The sequence below is a fragment of the Cervus canadensis genome, chromosome 7 (assembly GCF_019320065.1).
Source record: "Cervus canadensis isolate Bull #8, Minnesota chromosome 7, ASM1932006v1, whole genome shotgun sequence".
NCBI lineage: Eukaryota > Metazoa > Chordata > Mammalia > Artiodactyla > Cervidae > Cervus > Cervus canadensis.
In genome coordinates, this window is record NC_057392.1 from 33,840,373 (window position 1) to 33,861,811 (window position 21,439).

The 21,439-nt window shown below is 44.6% G+C and overlaps 1 protein-coding gene across 3 annotated transcripts in view; it reads left to right on the top strand.

The window, feature by feature from the left end:
• The window catches only part of KAT2B (lysine acetyltransferase 2B), a 92,872-nt gene extending 72,197 nt beyond the window's left edge, over positions 1-20,675 (top strand). For all 3 annotated transcript variants that reach the window (XM_043474817.1, XM_043474819.1, XM_043474818.1), the window contains exons 12-18: positions 4,460-4,570; positions 7,464-7,607; positions 12,636-12,750; positions 14,254-14,290; positions 14,527-14,590; positions 14,689-14,773; positions 18,620-20,675. In XM_043474817.1, the coding sequence (XP_043330752.1) occupies positions 4,460-4,570; positions 7,464-7,607; positions 12,636-12,750; positions 14,254-14,290; positions 14,527-14,590; positions 14,689-14,773; positions 18,620-18,813 (750 nt within the window). In that variant the 3' untranslated portion in view covers positions 18,814-20,675. The remainder of the gene's footprint in view (positions 1-4,459; positions 4,571-7,463; positions 7,608-12,635; positions 12,751-14,253; positions 14,291-14,526; positions 14,591-14,688; positions 14,774-18,619) is intronic.
• The last annotated feature ends 764 nt before the right edge of the window (positions 20,676-21,439 follow it).

Consider the following 21,439-nt stretch of genomic DNA (forward strand, 5'->3'; position numbering starts at 1 on the left):
CTGAGGGCGCTTTTGGCTTCATTAACAGCTCAGCTCTGTGTCACAGTCACTGTGCCGACAACAGCTGTGGGCTCCTCTCAGAAAGCACAAAAGGGACTTTTGACGTTGACTCACAATGTGAAGCATCCAAGGGCAAACAAAATGCAGCAGTGTCACATTCATCCTTCTGACTGGGGGAGGTGAGGGCACACGTTTGCATGAGACTGACCTCTGCCCGTGTGGGGGTGCTTTGGCGGTGTGTCTTCAGGTGGTCCGCTCGCTATGCCTGTCACAGGTTCATTTATCCCTGGCCAAACTGAGAGACAACTCCAGGGTCCTGAATTTAGGAACTCGCTTAAAGAAAATTTGGTTGGGCTTTTTGTAGGGAGAGGAACTTGAAAATATGCCCTTGGTTTACAATTTCAGAAGAAGATTGCATAATATTTGTTTGCACAGAAAGCTACACCAAGCAACTTGTTTGGAAAGGTTGGTTAAGGTTGCCTTGGACACTTTTAGGATTCCAGAGGGTAACTAAAGGTGCTTAATATGAATCGGATGCTTTGTCTTATTACTTCCCAGAAGGGTAGTGTATATTTTTTTCCCCCAAACCATGTAATTTTCTAAAGACTTAAAGGAAGGTGGCCAAATCACAAACTGAGCAGGAAAAGCAAAAAGAAAAGCCATTTTTTGTAAGTGACTTGAAAGTAGTTTTAGCAAATGAAGATTAATCTTTAAAAAACTGAATAGAATGGATGAATCTGGTGGAAGCCAATGGCGCTAGCATTTATTTGTGAAAACAGCAAGATCATAAGTGGAGGATTACAATTTTGATCTGAGGTATTAAAAATCTGGGCTAAATGGTACTTTAAAATTTGCATCCACTCATTTTAGAGACTTAAGCTTATATATAAATTCCTGTAATGCTTCAAATAAGATTTTTGTGTGAGTTTATCTTGCTTAGAACACATACAAGATAACATTTGAGAATTTACTTAAAGCTCCTAACCTGGTTTTAAAATAGATTATCTAACTATTTGGTTTTGACATTATATGCAACTTTAAAGTTACAGGGCTAATACTTATTTAACCATAATAAGCATTTAAATAAACACTGAAGTTACCAGGTGGATTTGGAAAGGAATACTTTTGGTGACAGTTGAAGTGAAGTGAAAGTTGCTCAGTCGTGTCCGACTCTGCGACCCCATGGACTGTACAGTCTGTGGAATTCTCCAGGCCAGAATCCTGGAGTAGGTAGCCTTTCCCTCCTCCAGGGGATCTTCCCAACCCAGGGATCAAACCCAGGTCTCCCGCATTGCAGGCAGATTCTTTACCAGCTGAGTCACCAGGGAAACCAAGAACACTGGAGCGGGTAGCCTATCCCGTCTCCAGGGGATCTTCCTGACCCAGGAATCGAACTGGGGTCTCCTGCATTGCAGGCAGATTCTTTACTAACTGGGCTATCAGGGAAGCCCATGACAGTTGAAAATAAAGGCATGCAAAGAGGGGAAACAGTGCTGGGATGGAAAATAGAAGCATTTTTGCATATAATAGCTTAACTCTGTTGCTGCTTCTTTAACCAAGCAGATATTTGAGCTTTACTACTGCTGGTCACAATACTAGGCACACAGGATTCAAGATGAAAGACAGCCCCTACTCACAAGTAGCTGGAATCTGGAAATTCTTTGGAGAGGTGACGGATCAGTGGCCAGCAATAAAGACTATCTCATGCAGATTTTGAGATGCTGCTAACAACAGAACCATTATTGTTCTTCTTGAGTAAAATCCTTGGATTGTGGATGAAGGGGAGAAAATGCATAGTTCTATTCAGTTCAGTTCAGTCGCTCAGTCGTGTCCAACTCTTTGCGACCCCATGGACTACAGCACACCAGGCCTCCCTGTCCATCACCAACTCCTGGAGTTTACCCAAACTCATGTCCATTGAGTCAGTGATGCCATCCAACCATCTCATCCTCTGATAAATCCATTATTAACAATGTCAGTGATATATTAAGATGAAAAAATGCAGAATATTGGTTCTAGACGTTCCCAGGGGAAAACAACCTTCTGATAGTTATTGAGTATATACCAGGTACCTGGAATTGATTTACGTGCTGGAAATACAACAAAGAGAAACCCCCCCTGGAGGGTCAGAGGTAAAGAATCTGCCTGCAACGCAGGAGGCACAGGAGACCCGAGTTTGATCCCTGGATCGGGAAGACCCCCTGGAGAAGGGCATGACAACCCACTCCAGCATTCCTGCCCAGAGAATCCCATGGACAGAGGAGCCCATGGGATTCTAACAGTTTTACTAGCTCCTTACAAGGTGGCGTATACAGCAAAAGCCTGTCTCTCTTCCATCCGCTGCATCTAGGTTTCATCAGAAGACTCGTTTCTTACTGATCCCTAGACGTTACTATTCCTCTGCACACGCAGTAGCAAATCCTTCCCTTTTCTCCAGTTTTTTTCCCCCACTTTTCTTTAAAAACAAGATTTAATTTTGTAGGCCATGTACAAATACATTTCCATGTAAAGCAGAAATCCCACCCGCAGTCTCCCGTCCAGCCCATCGCCCTTCCCAGCCTGCTGTCCATACGCTTGTTCTGCGTCTGTGCCTCTTTCTGTTTTGCAGACATTTTCTATTTAACTGAATGTGTCCAAAATACAGTCATTTCAATATGTAATAAACGTTGTTAATGAGAGGTGTTTTTTTTTGTGGTGTGTATTTTACACTTGCACACCTCAATTTGGACTTATCATATTTCCATTGCTCAAAAGCTACACATGGCTAGTGGCTGCCACTTTGAACAGCTACTCATATACTGCAATTATGAGTTTTATGTGTTTATTTTCCCCATTTTACTCTCTTCTCCTTAAGAGAGCTTTCCTTCATCCTTTAGTCTGAGTTACATTCAGACTTGCAGAGTGTCAGTATTGTGACATGTTTGGGAAAAGCTAACATGTCTATGGTCAATACCAATGAAAGAATAGTTTCCAGAATAGGAAGACAGTTGTACTCTTTCCCTATGTACTGGTCAGATCATCCCCTGGATGTTATGCTTGGTTTTGGGATCCGTGCTCTAGACGTGTATTGTTACACAGGAGCAAGCCTTGAAAGATACGACTAACATTGAGATGGGGTCTCCAGTCATGCGTACGAGGCAGGACTGAAGCCTCGATGAGGCGGGACCTGGGACCTGGGAGGTAGGGATGGACATGGGTGATTTTCAAGGGCTTAGGGAGTTGTTAAGAGCAGGGAAGAGTCACTGTTATTCTAGGAGCAGAACTAAGGTCAATAGAAAAAACAAGGGGTCAGATCACAGGTGAAAATTAGAAAGAACTTCCCAGCCACAAGAGTGGCTGAAAACGAACTGGTCCAAGGACTCAGTGAGCACCGTAAGCTGGAGGTTTTCTAGCGGCTGATCTCCCCGAGGTAGATGGCAGAAGACTCCTAGCTTCACATGGGGAAGAATTAGACCAAATGACTGCCAAGACCCTTCTCCAATATGGTGCTGTAGTTCCATGACATCATACCTGTGAGCCTCTTTGAGTTCTTTAGAAAAATGTGTCATCAAATTCTAAAATATTGATGTAAAGGTATTCGTGTCTGGGTTTACTTTCATCTTCTTTTTATGAGATTCTCAAACCATCCCTTTAAATGTATACATTTTCTTTAAGTTTTGTCCATCACCAAAAAACTTTACTTTTTTTTCATATTTCAATCATTAATTTATTCAACATTGTTCACTATTTTCGCTGCTGTTGTTCAGTTGCTAAGTCATGTCCAACTCTTCACGACCCCATGGGCTTCAGCGTGCCAGACTTCCCTGTTCCTCACCATCTCCCAGAGTTGCTCAGATTCATGTCCATTGAATTGGTGTTGCCATTCAACCATCCCATCCTCTGTCACTGTTCTTAGTTACTTCCTAATGTCTTCTGGCTCACTCAGCACTTCGGGGCTCCTCAGACTTTGCTGGGAAAGGTCTGAAAAGACCAAGTTGAAAATCCTTTGTGTGTGATGATACAGTTCTTTGAAAGGATTGCTGACTTCTTGTATATATGAAACACTTGGATTAGTTAATATTCTAGAAAAGGTTAGCCCTTCTCATTTACATTGCTCTTTTGATCTCAGGTTCTCAAATACTCTAAACATAAGAAGAAATTCATGATCAATATTTACTCCAGACACCTCTATTAATATTCAGCCTGTAATCTCTAGGTGTGAATGAGCAGCTTGTAGCTTTGGTATATTCTTTTCTAAGAGCCAGAAACTTGTGTTTTTAAGTGATGATTGTATTTTGATTCAACAATTTTGAATTTTTTGGCTTTGCAGCTCATTTTCAAAGTTCAGAAACTCAAGAAGGGTATTGGTATTACATTGGTAATACATATGCCTAAATTTGCCAGTATTTCTCAGTGAAAATGTAGGACTTTCTTTTGTCCAGAACCTAATATATTTGTCTGTATACTGACTTGCCCATAGGGCTATGGAACACACCTGATGAACCACCTGAAGGAATACCACATAAAACATGACATCCTGAACTTCCTCACCTATGCAGATGAATATGCAATTGGATATTTCAAGAAGCAGGTGGGTTTTTTGGCTGTGCAAACCTGCTCTGCCCTTCCTTTCCTTGATATGCACTCAAGTAGCTTTCATGCAAATAAGTCCTCCCGCAGCAGTGTCTTTTCCTTATAAGGACACACATTTATTTTGCAAGCCTTAAGCCAGAAGTAAACTTCAGTCTGGATTAGAGGGTGTGACCAGCACACCATCAGTACTAAATAAATGTTTGAGTGAATGAAGGGATGTCATCTGTGAGTGGGGTGCACTGTTGTACCACGACAGTCTAAAACATGGTCTCCCCAGGCTGAGGGGGGTTCACACTGGGGGACTGGAGTTCACCTTGAATGAGAGAAATAGATTTAATCTCTGGAAGGCAGGGTGCGTTTCTGATGGCAGAGAGGAAGTTCTGACGTCACAGAGGGCTCCAGACAGTCCTGCTCCGTCAGCATGTGGGTGGCTGGGCGCTTAGCCGCATCTTAGTTCTTTCTACTAGAAGTTTCATCTCAGCCCTCTGAGGATTCTTCTGTTTCTTTGCCCTTGTGGCTCAGTATGTGGGACCCTCCTTCCCCGACCAGGTGTAAAGTCCCTGCAGTGGAAGAGTGGAGTCTGAACCACTGGACCACCAGGGAAGTCCCTGCTACATGTTTTTTTAATAGTGCTTTATAATTCTAGATTCCTAAACATTTTCCGTTTACTTTTTTGATGACAAAAGTAATGTATAGTTATTATAGAAATATAATAACTGGAAAATGAAATAAAACTCCAAAAAAAAGAAAAATTGCATGTGATTCCACCACCCAGAGAAATTTACTGTTAATGTTTTGACAGATACCCTTCCTATGTTTTTTTCTCTGTGTGTGTTTGTGTGTGTATAAACACAAAATTGGCTCATACTATATGCAGTTTAATTAGTTGACTTTTTTACTTGCTATTGTCTGATTTTTTAATTATGATTTTTGATGGTTCTCTGAATTGTTGTTGTAGAAACAGAAACTAATTTCTCACACCAGTCCCACATTTAGGTAACATTTATGTATTTTTTGTAAATAAGTGTCTATGTGTGAGTGTGGGCTTCCAGACATATCTAACATTTTGTTATGCACTGTAACAAATAATAACAAATACTGTAACAATTTCGGCTCTTGTCAGCAGTATGTAAAGGGGCTCAGGAAAGGAGTTGATTGAAAAAAAATTTTTTTTACCCCTTTCCTAGGTAACAAATTGCGCATGTTTGCATTTATTTGATTATTGTGAGATTTGACCTGTTTTTCCTTGTTCATTGACTCTTTGTATTTCTTCTTTTTTTGAAATGCCCCTTTATTGTATTTTGCCTCTTTTTTTATTAAAATATTTATTTTTCTATTGATTTATTAGAACTCATATATAAGGATATGAGAGTAATAACCTTTTATTTTATGATTTTTCTCCCTGGTTTTTCTGTTTCAACATTGCTTATGGCTTTTTTTCCAATGTACAGAATTTTAGAGATTTTATCACATAAAATGTTAACCTCTTTGAAAAATATAAGTCCTTATACACATGACTAGAAAGCTTTCCCTACAGTGTCAGATGATTAACCTTTTTATTTTCTTCTCATTCTGCAATGCATTGATAACTTTTATAGTAAAACTTGCTAGAGAGATCTCAGTGGCTTTATTTTACTGGGACTTGAGTGTCAGCTTTCCTAGGCTGTACCTGCATTGCAAAGAAGTAACTCAGCAAGGATTTTTTTTTAGAAAAAGATTAGGAATTTTTCATTGATTTGTCTCTGGCTCTGCTGCCCGTCGCTGCGTGGGCTTATCTCTGCTGCAAGCGGCCCCCACCCCCCGCGGCCCCGGCTCCAGGGGGGCCGCGCTGGGCGTGGGGCACAGGCGCTGGTTGCGGGTCGCAGGCTTCGGAGCTCATGGTCCTGGGGCTCGGGCGCAGTGGCACCTTCCCGGACCAAGGAGCAAGCCTGTGCTTCTGCATCGGCAGGCAGATTCTATACCGCTGCGCCCCCAGGGAAGCCCTCAGCCATGCTTTCCACCGCCCCGCCCCAAGCTGATTTATTTTTAATGAAGGAAGATTGCTTCCCATTCCTGTGTTGGCCTCCGCCACATCACATGGATCAGCGCAGGCTCATGTTAGCTCCTCCCTCCTCACCTGCCTCCCACCGCCCACCCCTCCCCACCGCTCTGGGGAGTTCCAGAGCCCCAGTTCGGGCTCCCTGAGTCACACAGAAAACTCTCACTGGTTTTTATTTTACACGTGGTGGTGTGTAAGCTTCCATGTCACTCTCTCCATTCTGTTTTCAATGACTTGACTGCGTCTGTGGTCCTCTCTGAGGCTGATGGGAATAATTGCTTGGAAAATAAGTTTTTACTGAAAGAGGAGGCAAGAAACTGAAGTCCCAAGTAATTTTCTGCAAAAATTTGAAACAGACACCTTAAGGAAAATTGTTATAAATAATATGACTATATTCCCTGTGTAACTATGTTATTACAGCTTAAAGTATGTAAATGAATATATTGCAAAGTATTAATGTCACTGAAACAACCACACTTGTGATGGTCTGGAAGTTTTTTGTCTATTAAGTGTTTCATTTCTTCAATATCAGGGTTCTTGCTGTATTTTTGGACAAATTTTGCTTTCAAAATAAGGTTCACTGTTAGTTGATTTCCAGAACATCCTAGAGGCCCCCTCTCTACATGCAGTTTAATGCTAAATTAACTCTTATTATTATTTTATGTTCGGTTGCTTCCTATTTGCAGTTTGATTTTTGATGAACTTCTTAGAGGAGTTTCATGCTAATGCCCCAGGATAGTCTGAAAGGAGCTTGGACCTCTGCCGCCACCAAGCCAGGCCTCACATGTAGTTTGCGCTCAGACAGGGTGTTTGATGCTCAGGGCCTTTTTAAATGAAGTTACTGGTTTTGCAGGGTTTCTCCAAAGAAATTAAAATACCTAAAACCAAATATGTTGGCTACATCAAGGATTATGAAGGCGCCACTTTAATGGGATGTGAGCTAAATCCACGGATCCCATACACGGAGTTCTCTGTCATCATTAAGAAGCAGAAGGAGGTAAGCGTGTGGCCAACTCGGGTTCCCTCTGCACAGACCAGGCTCCTCTGGGGTGCAGTGCGCACCCCTGGGCTCTGGGGGGGCGTCTGCTGGACACCAGGACCTCCGCTTGCTCTGCTTTGTCTGGATTTCTTCTTTGAACGTATCCTTTACCTCCTGTCTGCATCACCACTTTGAAGCAGGGGTAAATACCTATTAAATTGGTATAAAACACAGTGGTTTTACCTTCAAGGCCTCTTACATGCCGGCCCCATGCCTTCTTCCCAGACTCATCTCTTTATTCCCTTTTCTAAACTGCTCTCCAAGGCTGTTACTGACGCTCTAACCCTTTCACGTGGTGTCTTCATCCTTCACTTACTTCCTCTCCCAATTCACGCGCACACACACACACACACACACACACACACCCCACTTCTGCCTGTGTTCCATTCCTCTTTGAACCTCTCAAGCACTAGTTTGATCCACTCATTTGGACTTCAGTTACTCATCATCTTCCATATTTATCTTAGTGTGTATTCATCTCTTTTCCATTGCAAGTTCTGAAAGTGTATTCTTCCAGATATTAAATGATTTGTGATCTGGAGAGAACTTTTTTTTTGGCCACACCACATAGCTTGCGGAGTCTTAACCAAGGGACCCCAGGGAAGTTCCAGGTGATTTGTCCTCTGATACTGGGGTCAAGTCTTTTATGCGTATGAATTAAAAGAAAAGGGGTGAAGGGAAGGTTGATGGACTTGATTACATAACAAGTTTCACATTTCTGTAAGACAGGAGAAAGAAACATAAAGGCATAGTTATGGGAGCACAACACAGGCCGTTTATTAAACGAGTGAACTTTACATAGTAAACCGAGGATCACCCTCCTGGCCCCCTAGCTCTTGGAGTTCAAACACTGGGAAATCTTACCCCACGTCAGTCCTGCTTTGCACCTGTCCTGTCAGTTTGCTTCCGTCAAGTCCGAGTCTCTGCGACCACATGCACTGTAGCCCCCAGGCTCCTCCGACTGTGGGGTTCTCCAGGCAAGAACACTGGAGTGGGTTGCAAGGCCCTCCTCCAGGGGATCTTCCCGATCCGGGATCCACCTCGCATCTCCTGTGTCTCCTGCAGTGTAGGTGGACACTTCACCCCCTGAGCCACCTGGGAGCCCCAGTCCCACTTTATTCTTCTGTTACTCAGTCAGAGGTGCTTTGCTGCTGCTGCTGCTAAGTCGCTTCAGTCGTGTCTGACTCTGCGACCCCATAGACGGCAGCCCACCAAGCACCCCGTCCCTGGGATTCTCCAGGCAAGAACACTGGAGTGGGTTGCCATTTCCTTCTCCAGTGCATGAAAGTGAAGAGTGAAAGTGAAGTCGCTCAGTCGTGTCTGACTCTTAGTGAGCCCATGGACTGCAGCCCACCAGGCTCCTCTGTCTGTGGGCTTTTCCAGGCAAGAGTACTGCAGGCGCTTTGCTCTAGTGAGTAACAAAAAAGACATCTGCCTCAGGCCTGTCTCTGTTCTCTGGTTTCTGCTTATGTGCCTCGATCCCAGTTCTTAGTTCCTTGTCAATGTCGCAGAGATAAAGCCGCCTTCTCAGGGTGTGTCCTAAGAACCAGGTGAGCAGCGAGTGCTTCCCTTTTAGTTAAAGTAGCTCAGACTTCTCCATACACGTCCCACGGAAGGGAGCCAAAGGCTTTTTATTAAACTAGAAAATAGAAGCAGCCTCTGTTGTTTCTTGGGCAGAGGTTCCAGCGTGAGGCGGAGTTCCGAGCCGTGTGCTGGTAGCTGGCACCCGGCTCCCCGCGCCCCATGTTCCTGGCCCCTTGGTCCCCACTCTTCCCCACTCCCTGCATCCCCACATTCCCACCGTGGAGGCCAGAGCGGGACCCTGCGGGGTCCGCAGGCTCCGAGTCCAGACCCCTGGGTTGGGGACCCTCTGTCCGGGCTGTCTTAGGTCCAGCGGAGCCTGGCGTTGGAGAAGATAAGGCCCCCCCCCCCTCCGTCCCCTTGAGTCCCCCACCTCGGTTTCCAATGTCTCCAGCAGGCACCCCTGAATGCAGCTGTTCACCTCTTTCTTTTAAAAGAGCTCGGAACTCACCTTAGTGAGGTTCTTGGATTTACCTAGTGACCTCTATAGAATTCAGGTGATTGTCACACGTGCCGTTCAGTCCAGCTCTGGAAGGCCCTGAGGAGGGAGGGATGGACGGTGCTCAGGAGCAGACAGGCACGCGGATGTCCTCCCCCTGGGGCACAGGAACAGAGGCTGCGGGGTGCAGATGGGGACCAGGACTGCGGCCGGGGGGCTGAGCGCCGGGGTGAGCGCAGACCCAGGGTGCAGAGGGCCCGGCATCACCTGCGTCACCGGAGGGGCCAGGGGACCCAGAAGGCCGTCAGCAGGAGCAGACGGAGTCCTGCAAGACGAGGTCCCTGGGCCCGGAGCGCCTGGAGCCTGAGGCGTGCGCATGATGAGCGCCTCTGAGAAAGGGTGGCCAGGCGGGAGCGGGCAGGACGGAGCAGGGCCGTGTGTGGGGCTGGAGGAGGGTCGGCTTTAAGCTTGGGTCACACGTGAGGCTGCCAGCCGGGGCTTGGAGGAGCCAAAGAGTGAAGAAGAGCAGCGGGTGTTTTGTAGGAAGACATCGTGCGACTTGGTGAAATATAAAAGTAGGTGATATGCCCCCTGATTCTCTGTTTGGGAAGATGAAAAAAGACAAAAATGGAATGAAAGATGGATTTGAGGATACGGAGATGAAGACATGGTGATGAACTGAAGAGAGTTTCTAGGGAGGCGATGATAAGAAGCTAGAGTGGGATTGAAAGGTCTGCTTTCTCTAAAGTGATCCTCAGGGTCCGAGAGGTTGGGTAGCCCCCCACCCCAACATTACCAGTCACCTCAAGGTGCTCCGTGAGGGGGTGGAAGACGCCTGTTTGGTTATCACATCTGAGAGCATCTTTGGTGAAGAGAAAAAAACATCTGTGTTTGAAATTAAGTTTTCTGAAGGCCTTCATTTAAGAAATTGCCATTGTGATTCTTTGAAAAAAATTTATATTGAAATATAGTTGATTGACAATGTTGGTGTTAGTTTCAGGTGTATAGCAAAGTGATTGAGTGTTACATATACACACACACATACACACATACATACATATATATATATATATAAAGATTTTTTCCCATGTAGGTTCTTATGAAATATTGAGTAGAGTTCCCTATGTTATGCAGTAGGTCCTTACTGTCTGTTTTTTATATGGCAGTGTGCATCTGTTAATCCCAAATTCCCAGTTTATTCTTCCGCCTCCTCTCCTTCTTAAGTTTGTTTTCTATCTGCAAGTCTGTTTGTGCTTTGTAAATAAGTTCATTTGTATCAACTTTTTTAGATTCCACATACAAGTGATATCACATGGTATTTGTCTTTCTCTGACTTACTTCAGTTAGTATGATAATCTTTAGGTCCTTCCATGTTGTTGCAAATGGCATTATTTCATTCTTTTTTATGGCTGAGTAATGTTCCATTGTATACATGTTTCCAGAAATTCTTCTTTTTTTCGGTGGGGTGACTTCCACGTGGCATGTGGGACCTTAGTTGGAAGTGTGGAGTCTTAGCCACTGGCCCACCAGGGAAGTCCCGAGGAGTCTTTTTAAAAAGACCTGGACTTAACACCTAATGCAGAGCCTCCATTTAGAGTTGCCTGTCCTTAGTGGTAGCCACTAGCCACATGTAGCTACTGGGTGCTAGCTGCATTGCCAGTCAAAACTGAGATGTTCTGTAAGTGTAAACTGCATTCTGATTTTGAAGACCTAGTGTGAATATCTCATAGTTTTTTCTGTTGATTATATGCTGCAGTAATAGTATTTTAGATACATTGGGTTAAATAAAAATATATTGTTAAAATCAATTTCTTCTGTTTCTTTTTATTTTTTTTAAAGTAGCTGCTGAAAAATTTTAAATTGCTGAGTGGTTTACATGATGTTGGACAGCCCTGAGCAGATTTGCCACCAGTCTATTTTGCCACTTCTATTCATTTTATGAAGTCCTGTGTTTAATTGTTAAGAGTATGTATTCATGCTGTAGCATTTACCAGTCTTCCATTTGAGATCAAGAAGTTAGCAACTTGAATTTTTTCGTTAATTTGATTAATGACTGCTACTGTTTTAGTGTTTTCCAAAATTCAGTGCTGATATAGTTAATCTCGAGATGGTGGTTTTTGAGTTTGTTGTTGGTCTTTCTTTCCTTTTTTTGGCTGCTCTGTGCAGCATGCAGGGTCTTAGTTCTCTGACTAGAGATCAAACCTGTGCCCCTGCATCAGGAGCATGGAGTCCTCACCACTGCACCAGTAGTCCCTTTCCTTCTTTAAAGGGAAAACCGCCCTGGAAGTGGTTACATCAGAACATTGGGTTTCCCTGGGGGCTCAGACAGTACAGAACCAGCTGCAGTGTAGGAGACCTGGGTGTGATTCCTGGGTTGGGAAGCTCTACTGGAGAAGGGAATTATTTTACAAGACAAACGGACTCCTCCCAAAATTTATCCCTAAATCTTTCTGGCGGCCCCTGCCCTGACTGTGCTGCCTTCAGTCTGCAGAGCTGCTTTCTGGATGCGAGTGTGGTAGGTTGGGGCTGACGCCCTGAAACATGTGAGCGCCAGGGAGTCCGTCCTCCCGGGCGCTGGGGACTTGGTGCGTACGCCTGCCGCTCAGGTGCTCGGGGCAGCGCTTGGGCCTATGACGGCGAGGGAAGCTGAGGTGCCCGGCTGCAGTGCTGTGGCCGAGGCTCCGGGGGAGGGCTGAGATGACTGGCACTTACGCTGAAGAGGGCAGTGCGGTCTCCCAATGCCGGCTTTTTTCCGGGGGCAGGGGACGTTCAACGACGGCTCTGTCAGTGACACTAAGCGTGCATGGCCTCGTAGGATGTTTTCATGTCTCACCGTTTAATATCATTCACCCTTTTGTTTCCTAAAGACTTAATTTTGTTGGGAAAATAACTTCTTAGGTTGACTGACTTAAGCTGGAGCCACAAACTTCGGTCACTAAACTTAAGTTTCTTCTTGTGCTTTGCAGATCATTAAAAAGCTGATAGAAAGAAAACAAGCCCAGATTCGGAAAGTCTACCCTGGACTTTCCTGTTTTAAAGATGGAGTTCGGCAGATCCCGATAGAAAGCATTCCTGGAATTCGTATGTATTGATCTTCTAAAGGCAGACGCTTCTGGTCGAGCCCCGAGATCCCGGAAGCAGCAAGCCGGAGCACGGTGGTTCGGGCGCCCGCCCGCCCGCCGCCTTTAGCTGGGATCCTGCGGTCTCGGAAGAGCGCAGTGCTCTCTTTTGCGTCTGCTCTGCTTCCGGGGCAGACACCACGGAGAGCAGGGCCCGGCTCCTGCTTTAGCTGTTAAAGCATCGCTTTGAGAGCCTGTTGTTTGTGGCGCAGTGTCGGACGCTCCCACAGGTGACCTTAAGGGCAGGGAATTCTGCTCATAGGGCTGGGAGGCTGAGGCCCAGGCTGGCTCAGCCCCGTAACCTTGAGCAGCTCGTGGCCAGTGACCGCGGGAAGAGCAGCAGCCCTGCCTCCTCCAGGCGGCTTCCCGTCCACGCCCTTCTCCCGCCCTGTGCTCGGCCCAGCTTAGCGCCCCCGACTAATAAATCTGGTGACCCAACAATGTAACGCTGGTCTCAGATTCCCTGTTTTAGAGTGGTTTTCCAAGGGTTCTTCTCCGAGTATGTTAGAAGTAAATTATATTGGGTTAAAACATATAAAATAGCTGTTTTTGTTGATCAGAAGCTATAAATGTTGGCACTTTGATTCAGTTCAAATCTAGGATCTTCTAGAGTATTGAAGATTAAATAAACAAAACTAAAATTCTCCAGAAGAAAATAAGACATTATTTGGGCCAGATAGATGTCTTCATTACAAAGTATACCGTACAGCAGATCTTACTTTCCTTGCTAGACCTGGAAATTTTACTTCTGTGTATTATGCTTATTAACGGTGTCAGTGAACGTACGTGTGCCAAGCATTCTTCTTTTTTTTTTTTTTAATTTTTTATACATGCATCAACAAATCTCAAAAGGAATCAGCTCAGTTCTGGATTCTGCCTTATACATTGATAAACAGAGGCAAGGGCTGACTAATATGGAGGGTAGCTTAGCTTTTAAGGAGAGAACAAAAAATCAAATCCAGGTCTGTTGGACTCCAGGCTGTGTCTTCTTTCTGCTGCCCGAGACCATCTTGCGTTACAAGCAGGTTCTGTGCCAAATAAAATAGAGAGCAGGACAGAGTTTGTTCCAACCTAAAATAACAGCTTAACTGTTTCACATGGTGATTAGCAGAAAATGTGACTTACAGTTTTAAAAATATACGTGCCCACAGGCCCAGACGTGCTGGTTTATTATGCTTTCCTCTGAAAGGTTGATGCTTGTTTGTTATGCTTTCCTCTGAAAGGTTGGAGTTCCTGCTTTAAAAAAATACTAGCAGATGGAGCAGTGCCAGTCTTGGGAATGTTTTATATATTCAAGTGTGTAAGGAAGGAAAGAATTAATTGCAGTTAATTTCAGTCTCTCTTCAGAAGTAGTATTGTATTGAGTCATGGCTGTATGTTATTGCATTTTTACAAGTATTAACTGTGTTACTCTCTTGACCGAAAGCAGTTCTCATTCACTGTTTAATTTCGTTGGTGTGTGTAGGAGAGACAGGCTGGAAACCGAGCGGAAGAGAGAAGAGGTAAGTGTGATGGGCCAGAGGATACTGACGGAAGTGCTTCTATTTCCCTGCCCAGCAACTTAGAGAAAACAGGCAAATTGGTTGTAGTCACCACCACAGCACTCGTTAGGTTTCACTTTTCATAAAACACAGTAGTAGCTCTGATCTTAGGTTTCTGTGCAGATGAGCTGGGTAGGCGTCGCCCGGCAGGGGGCGCATGCTAACCCTTGTTCTCCTGTGTGCCCTTCCCTTTCCAGTAAGGAGGCCCGGGACCCCGAGCAGCTATACAGCACGCTCAGGAGCATCCTGCAGCAGGTGAAGGTGGGTGTCCGCCTTTCCTCCACTCCACGCGGATGTTTTGAAATGATTTCCTGCATGGAATTGCCGTATCAGATACCTTACTTTTTTCTTTACCCAAGAGCCATCAAAGCGCTTGGCCCTTCATGGAACCCGTGAAGAGAACAGAAGCTCCGGGATATTATGAAGTTATAAGGTTCCCCATGGGTAATGCCATTAACATTTTCTAAGTATAGACTTAAAGCTCTGGATGGCGGTGTGGGGACAGACATTGCCGAGGGCGTGTTTCTCTGTCGTAGGGTAGGGCGCGTGAGCCGGGCAGTGGACAGTTAGGAGTGTCAGGGCAGGGACCGGGGAGCAGGGCAGGCAGGGGTCAGAGCAGGGACCGGGGTGAGCAGGGGTCAGAGCAGGGACCAGGGTGAGCAGGGTGAGCAGGGGTCAGAGCAGGGACTGGGGTGAGCAGGGGGTCAGAGCAGGGACCGGGGTGAGCAGGGTGAGCAGGGGTCAGAGCAGGGACTGGGGTGAGCAGGGGGTCAGAGCAGGGACCGGGGAGCGGGGCGGGCAGGGGTCAGAGCAGGGAACCGGGGTGAGCAGGGTCAGAGCAGGACCGGGGTGAGCAGGTGGGCAGGGGTCAGAGCAGGGACCGGGGTGAGCAGGGCGGGCAGGGGTCAGAGCAGGGACCGGGGTGAGCAGGGTGAGCAGGGGTCAGAGCAGGGACCGGGGTGAGCAGGGCGGGCAGGGGTCAGAGCAGGGACCGGGGTGAGCAGGGTGAGCAGGGGTCAGAGCAGGGACCGGGGTGAGCAGGGCGGGCAGGGGTCAGAGCAGGGACCGGGGTGAGCAGGGTGAGCAGGGGTCAGAGCAGGGACCAGGGTGAGCAGGGTGTCAGAGCAGGGACAGGGGAGCGGGGTGGGCAGGGGGTCAGAGGAGGGAGTGGGCACCGGGCGGCCATGTTCTTGGAGATGACTCTCCGCTGTCCTGTCAAGGCCGCTCCGTCAGCATGAGCTCAGACGGCACCAGAGGTGAAAGTGTGCTGTTTGAACACAACCTTGCTTATAACCTGTTGGGCTGCAAGTGGAAAAGTGTCAGCTTGTCCCCTTGGTGGCTTTGAGAGCCTGAGAGATTTGGAAGGTAAACAGGTGAAGTGAGCTGACGCCGCTGGCCCGCTGTCCTTGTAGACAGAAGTGATGAGCATTCCCGCTGCTTTGGCTCTCCCACCGCTCGGTGGAGACTGGGAGGCTTACTAATTACACTCCTGTTTTAAGCCTTGTTCCACATCCAAAACAAATAGAAGATGCCTTTAGAAATGTAGAACTGTGGAATTCGTTGCCGAGTCTGCACCAGGCTAAAATAGATGATTAATGGAGTCAGTTGAGAATCCCCAAATTAAACTAATGTGGCATTGTGCAAATTGAAGACCACTAGCTGAATTTCATTTTTTTCCCAGTTAGTTGTGGGACCATCTTTTGGGGAGTGAGCTGTATCTTCTGTCGCTTTTCTCCATGTGGCCTCCTGGGGCTGAGAGGGTGTTAGGAGGTGAAAGGAGAGGGAGTGGGACCCGCCGGCTCCCCTGGAGCAGTCGCTGGCGGATGTGTCTCTGGCCTTAGTCATCTCAGGAGTGTTTCCACCGTGCAGCGATGGCTCCCGTGGTCTCCAGGCCTTACAGTGACCATGCATGCTTGCCGGTCTCTTTCCCTTTTCTCTCGGCCTTGTTCCCATGTGTTTCAGTCTGAAAGTCCAAGTGAGGGTGGAGAGAGTGGAGAATTCTAGATGGAAGGCTGACCTGGGCATTGGTAATTCCCATGATGTGAAAAGGGCTTCCCAGGTGGCGCTGGTGGTAGAGAACCCGCCCACCAGTGCAGGAGACGCAAGAGAGGCGGGTTGGATCCTGGGTTGGGAAGACCCCCTGGAGGAGGGCCTGGCCACCCGCTCATGTTTGCCTGGAGAATCCAGGGACAGAGGAGCCTGGGGGCTGCAGTCCACGGGGTCGGAGAGAGTGGGACACAACTGAGCGACTTAGCACACACACGCGACGTGAAAGATGTGCTGGAACCCTCTATGCCCGTGTCCAGACCTCAGTGGCCTTTGCAGGCTTGTCACCGGGGCCGCCCCAGGCCCTCCTGAGAACCGGCCCGGGATATTCGTGCTCCCGGGGGGATGGTCCTCAGCCCTGTCCACTGATTGTTACCACTGGTGTGCGATCACCTTCTTCTGTGACCCAGGCCATTTGGTCAACTGAAAGATTCTAAGAAGGTCAGAGGAAGGAAAATGCTGTCTGTCAGTTTAGAGGAGAAAGGAAATGGAGAAGGAAGCATGCAGCATTGATTGTCACTATTCAGAAAGGTCCAGACACTTCTGTGACTCTCCTTCTGCCATCCCCAGCTGTTCTTTCCTCCTCTCTTCCAAAGAATAGTTTGAAAAGGTTTAGGCTAAGCTTCTTTGTGTCGTTTCATTCTCCCCCCAACCCCACCTGTTTTTGCTTGCACCTGTCTTCCTTCTAAACATTGCAACACGTTCTCAGCCGCCCTTAACTGGCATTTAGGTGGAGGGAAGGGTAAGCCTCCAGTTTCCCCCAGGAGGACAGTGCTTCTTTATTAAACGAGAGCACATCCTCACCTGTGCACTCACACTTGGGAGACGGTTCCTGGGGCGTCTCCTGAGCCTTCACACACTTCAATTTTTGTCTCCTTCCAAACTGTTTCAGTTAGAGAAGAAAGAAAGTGGAAAGTTGAACACACGCATGTGATGACTTATTTCTAACCAATATAGGCTTCAGTCAAAGAATGAAAAACAGATAGGCTTTAATCAAAGGAGACGGGAAAGCAGGTGTTTCCCATGTCTCCTTTCGAATTTTGTGGTAGATTTAGGAAGGATCTTGATGCAAATCAGTTTCTGCCCACTTGAGACGTTGCACATAAATTTATTTATCTTATTAAATGATAATCGCAGTGTATTTGATTGTGTCTTTCCCTCTGGAAAACTTGATAATAGAGTGGGAATTTGGGTCATTGGTAGTCAGAAGCATTTCTTGAGTGGTGGTTTTGACTCATGCTTAATTTATATATATATTTTTTCATGCTTAGTTTATGTAATTTTTCTCATATTCTTTTCCATTATGGTTTATTACAAGATATTGAATATAATTCTTTGTGCTACACACCTTATCTGTTTTATATCCAGTAGTGTATATCTGCTAATCCAGTTTAATAGTTGATATAATTTTTAATGATAGAACCAGACTTAGAGACAACTAGGGACCTATAAACAGACAAATGTCAGCATCTTCTAATCTGCATGGAATTCTTTAAATTGGTTCTGAAAGTGAGAATTAAAGAAGCCCCATTATATTCTTACAAATTTAGATGAAGCACTGTTTTCATTTGTAAAGTAATATTATTTAAAGCAAGTAGATATATTGGAGAAATATTCTTTTTACAATTGTCTTGCAAGGTTTACTTGCTTTAGAAAGTATTTTATTAAGTAAAGTTTGTCATTCTTATTTCATCAATGGAGCATGAAACTAAATTCACTGGAAACATTTTACATGCAAGGTCGATGTTGTACTTGCAGATGTATTTATGATCTGTTTCCCTACTTTAGTTCTCTCTACAACACCAAAGCAACTGGGGATTTAGAGAAACAAACTCATCCTGATTGTTTAAGTAATGAAATAATTCAATGCAAATGTTCCACCCGCTGCTCTCCATGTAGGTGGAGCCCATTCTCTATACTTCTGAGTGAACAGCTCACAGTAATTAGTTTATCATACTTATCGCTGCTGATCTACTTAGCTTCCTCGCACTGAATAGGGGATTGCACCAGATGACCACTGATGGTCCCTTCACTGTTAAAACACTGATTTTGCACAGGATACCCTCACAGAAGAACACAAGCCTCAAGAACTGTTTTCCTTGATCATATGCATTTTTCTTAAACAAACCATTGAGGTGGTGAAAATGTGGGCAGACTGATGACACATTTCTTTCCCAGTCTCACTTTTGTCAGCAAGTGTTTGAAAGGAGTGAAAAATTGCTAATATTTTTTTTCCCTGTGTAGATCTGAAAACCATGAGTGAACGCCTCAAGAATAGGTACTACGTGTCTAAGAAATTGTTCATGGCAGACTTGCAGCGAGTCTTTACCAATTGCAAAGAGTACAACCCCCCTGAGAGTGAATACTACAAATGTGCCAATATCCTGGAGAAATTCTTCTTCAGTAAAATTAAGGAAGCTGGATTAATTGACAAGTGATATTTTTTTCCTCTGCTTCTTAGAAACTCATCAAACAGTGTGCCTAAAGCATGGTTTAGTTTTACAAAGAATTGGACATAATGTATTGAAGATACTTGTAACAATTAGCACTTTTGAAAAACAAAAAACCTCCTCTTAGCTTTTCAGATGTGTATTTAAATTGAAGTCATAGAACATTTTTATTTTATGGAATAGATTTTAATCTATTTACTACTATTAATGTCAATTTTCTATGGCATGTCCATTAGCTGAATATTCAGTACTAGATGATCAGGGGTTTCCTCACAACTTGTATATGAGGAAATTGCACATAGTACCAAGATTTGGGGGAATGCAGAAAATTTTCAGACCGTGAATGTTTCCATTTTTTTCTAATGGAATGTGAGAGTTTATTTTTATTTTATTCTGAAGGACTTTAAAGGAAGGGATACATGATAAAAAGCCCATAAAAGGTGAAACATGATGTTTGAAGTCTCATGGTAGACTTTTTATATATATTTTTAAAAAACAGTCATCTAGATGAGGTGCTTTGAGCAGTTCTGAAAAATGCAGTTCCAGAAAAGCTACTGCTTTGATTTCTAAAGAAGAAATTCTAAATAATGCAGACTTTTTTTTTATAAGCGTCTGGGTTTTTGATAATTCTGTCTACCTATAACAAACTTGTGAGTGCATAACCACTATTTTAATAATTATTTTCTCTACACGAGTCTGTAATACTATATTTGACTTTGCTTATGCAGGCCATAAGTTCCAAAAGGCAATTGCTTGGGCCACAAAAGCATCCATTTGAAAACACTTGAGATTGAATTAACATGCTTTAATTTAAAAAGATGTATAATCTATATTATGGATCAAATTTAGTGAATCCTTTGCTTTTTTTTTTAACAAATAAAGATTTTTCCCCTTTTCTACAATATACTCAGCCCAACTGATAATGTGTTTATGGACACTTGTCCTTTGGCGTCTCCAGATTATATTCATGTTTGGAGATGAATTCAGTTACCACCAAGATCTTCTGTCAGTATTTTAACACCTGCTTTGGTACAGGGTAATAATATCCCACTAAAATCCGTCATACAACCTTGTTAACCTGTCTTGGGATTCTGGCTTCTTGCTGGGATTTATTTCCTGATTAACACTACACTGAAAAGTGGGACATCTGCAACCCCAGCTCTGGGAGAACCAACTCATAAAGCAAACGGTGGCCATCTTGATGGTCTCGACACTAATTTTTATGATACAAATTTATAAACTGCTTTTTGTAAAGGACTAGGTTTTAAAAGTGTCTGTAACTCAGTGCTTTCTATCAGCATAAACTAACTGAAATGATCATTTGATAACCATTAGATACAGTTGCCAGAGAGTCTGCGTGAAGGAAAAAGCCCTGCAGATGGCTGTGGAGTTGGAAGGATGGTTTTTAATGTTTAAGATACACTCAGAATGCTCACAACTGAGAAATGCCTCAACTTTTTAAAGAAACCACCTTGAGTGGCATCTAGATTTCTAATGAAGAAGAATGATAGAGTTTGGATTAAGTATCTTGGACTGGTATTAAACAGTGCTTTGTCCTGGATCTGCTGAATCACCTGACCAGCATGGTATCCTGTGAAATGTTTGTTATTTTCTGGGTAGACATTCTTATAGAATATTGTCTTTAAAATCAGATTGTCTCTTCTATATTGAAAGCATTTTTATGTTTTCTAATTTAAAAATTAATATTTTCTTATAGATATTGTGCAATAAAGCTGAAGTAGGATGTGTGGTTTTTGCAAATGCTTTAACAGCGGATAAAATTTTACATTTGTAAAATTAATATATTGTACTGGTACAAAATAGTTTTAAATTATATTTTAAAAAGCTCTGCTGCTGGTGTGTTTTCTTCTGACAGATGTGTGTTTAACGGGGCAAATGTGTGATCTGGTTAATTGACTGACTACATCCTTAGTTCTTAGGATGCAGTATTTTGAGGGAGGTGTTCAGAATTGTTGCATTTGTGGGAAGTTTCATAAAAATTCACAGCCCATTACTGAGAGATTTTCAAGAGGAGAGACACTTACTGTGCCTATTGTCACTTATTAAAAAAGAAAAAAAATCCAGCTAAAGAAGTGGTCTTGGTTTTAGAAGCAGCCACCCCATGCCCCAGTTTTTCCTGCTTTGCATCTGTGAGATAGATAAATAAGGAGACACCACCCCTGCCCCCCCCCCCCCAAAAAAAACATAACAGCTGATGTTTAGACATCTCCCATAGGTTTCTAATGTTACTCACAGTGCTGAAAAAACTATATCGTACTGGGGTATCAGTACCCACCAAAGAGCATCATTCTTCCTTTCTGAATTCTGAGCCATCTTAGCAGTTGAAGGAATGAGGCTCATGATGGCCAGAATATATTAATACTAGAATGCATATTGGAGATGGTGACATATATCGGAGATGGTGACTTACATATAAGAGATGGTGACTTCCGTATCTTTGGGAGATGGGCTAATACTGAACCTCGGGCTATGGCTGACTGACCAGCAGCTCCACACCCCGTCACATCCCCCCCGGGGCAGGGCCTTTCCCCTTAAGCTCCGTGCTTGGCCCAGGCAGCGATGCCCTCCACAGCAGGCCCGCTCCGAGGACGCA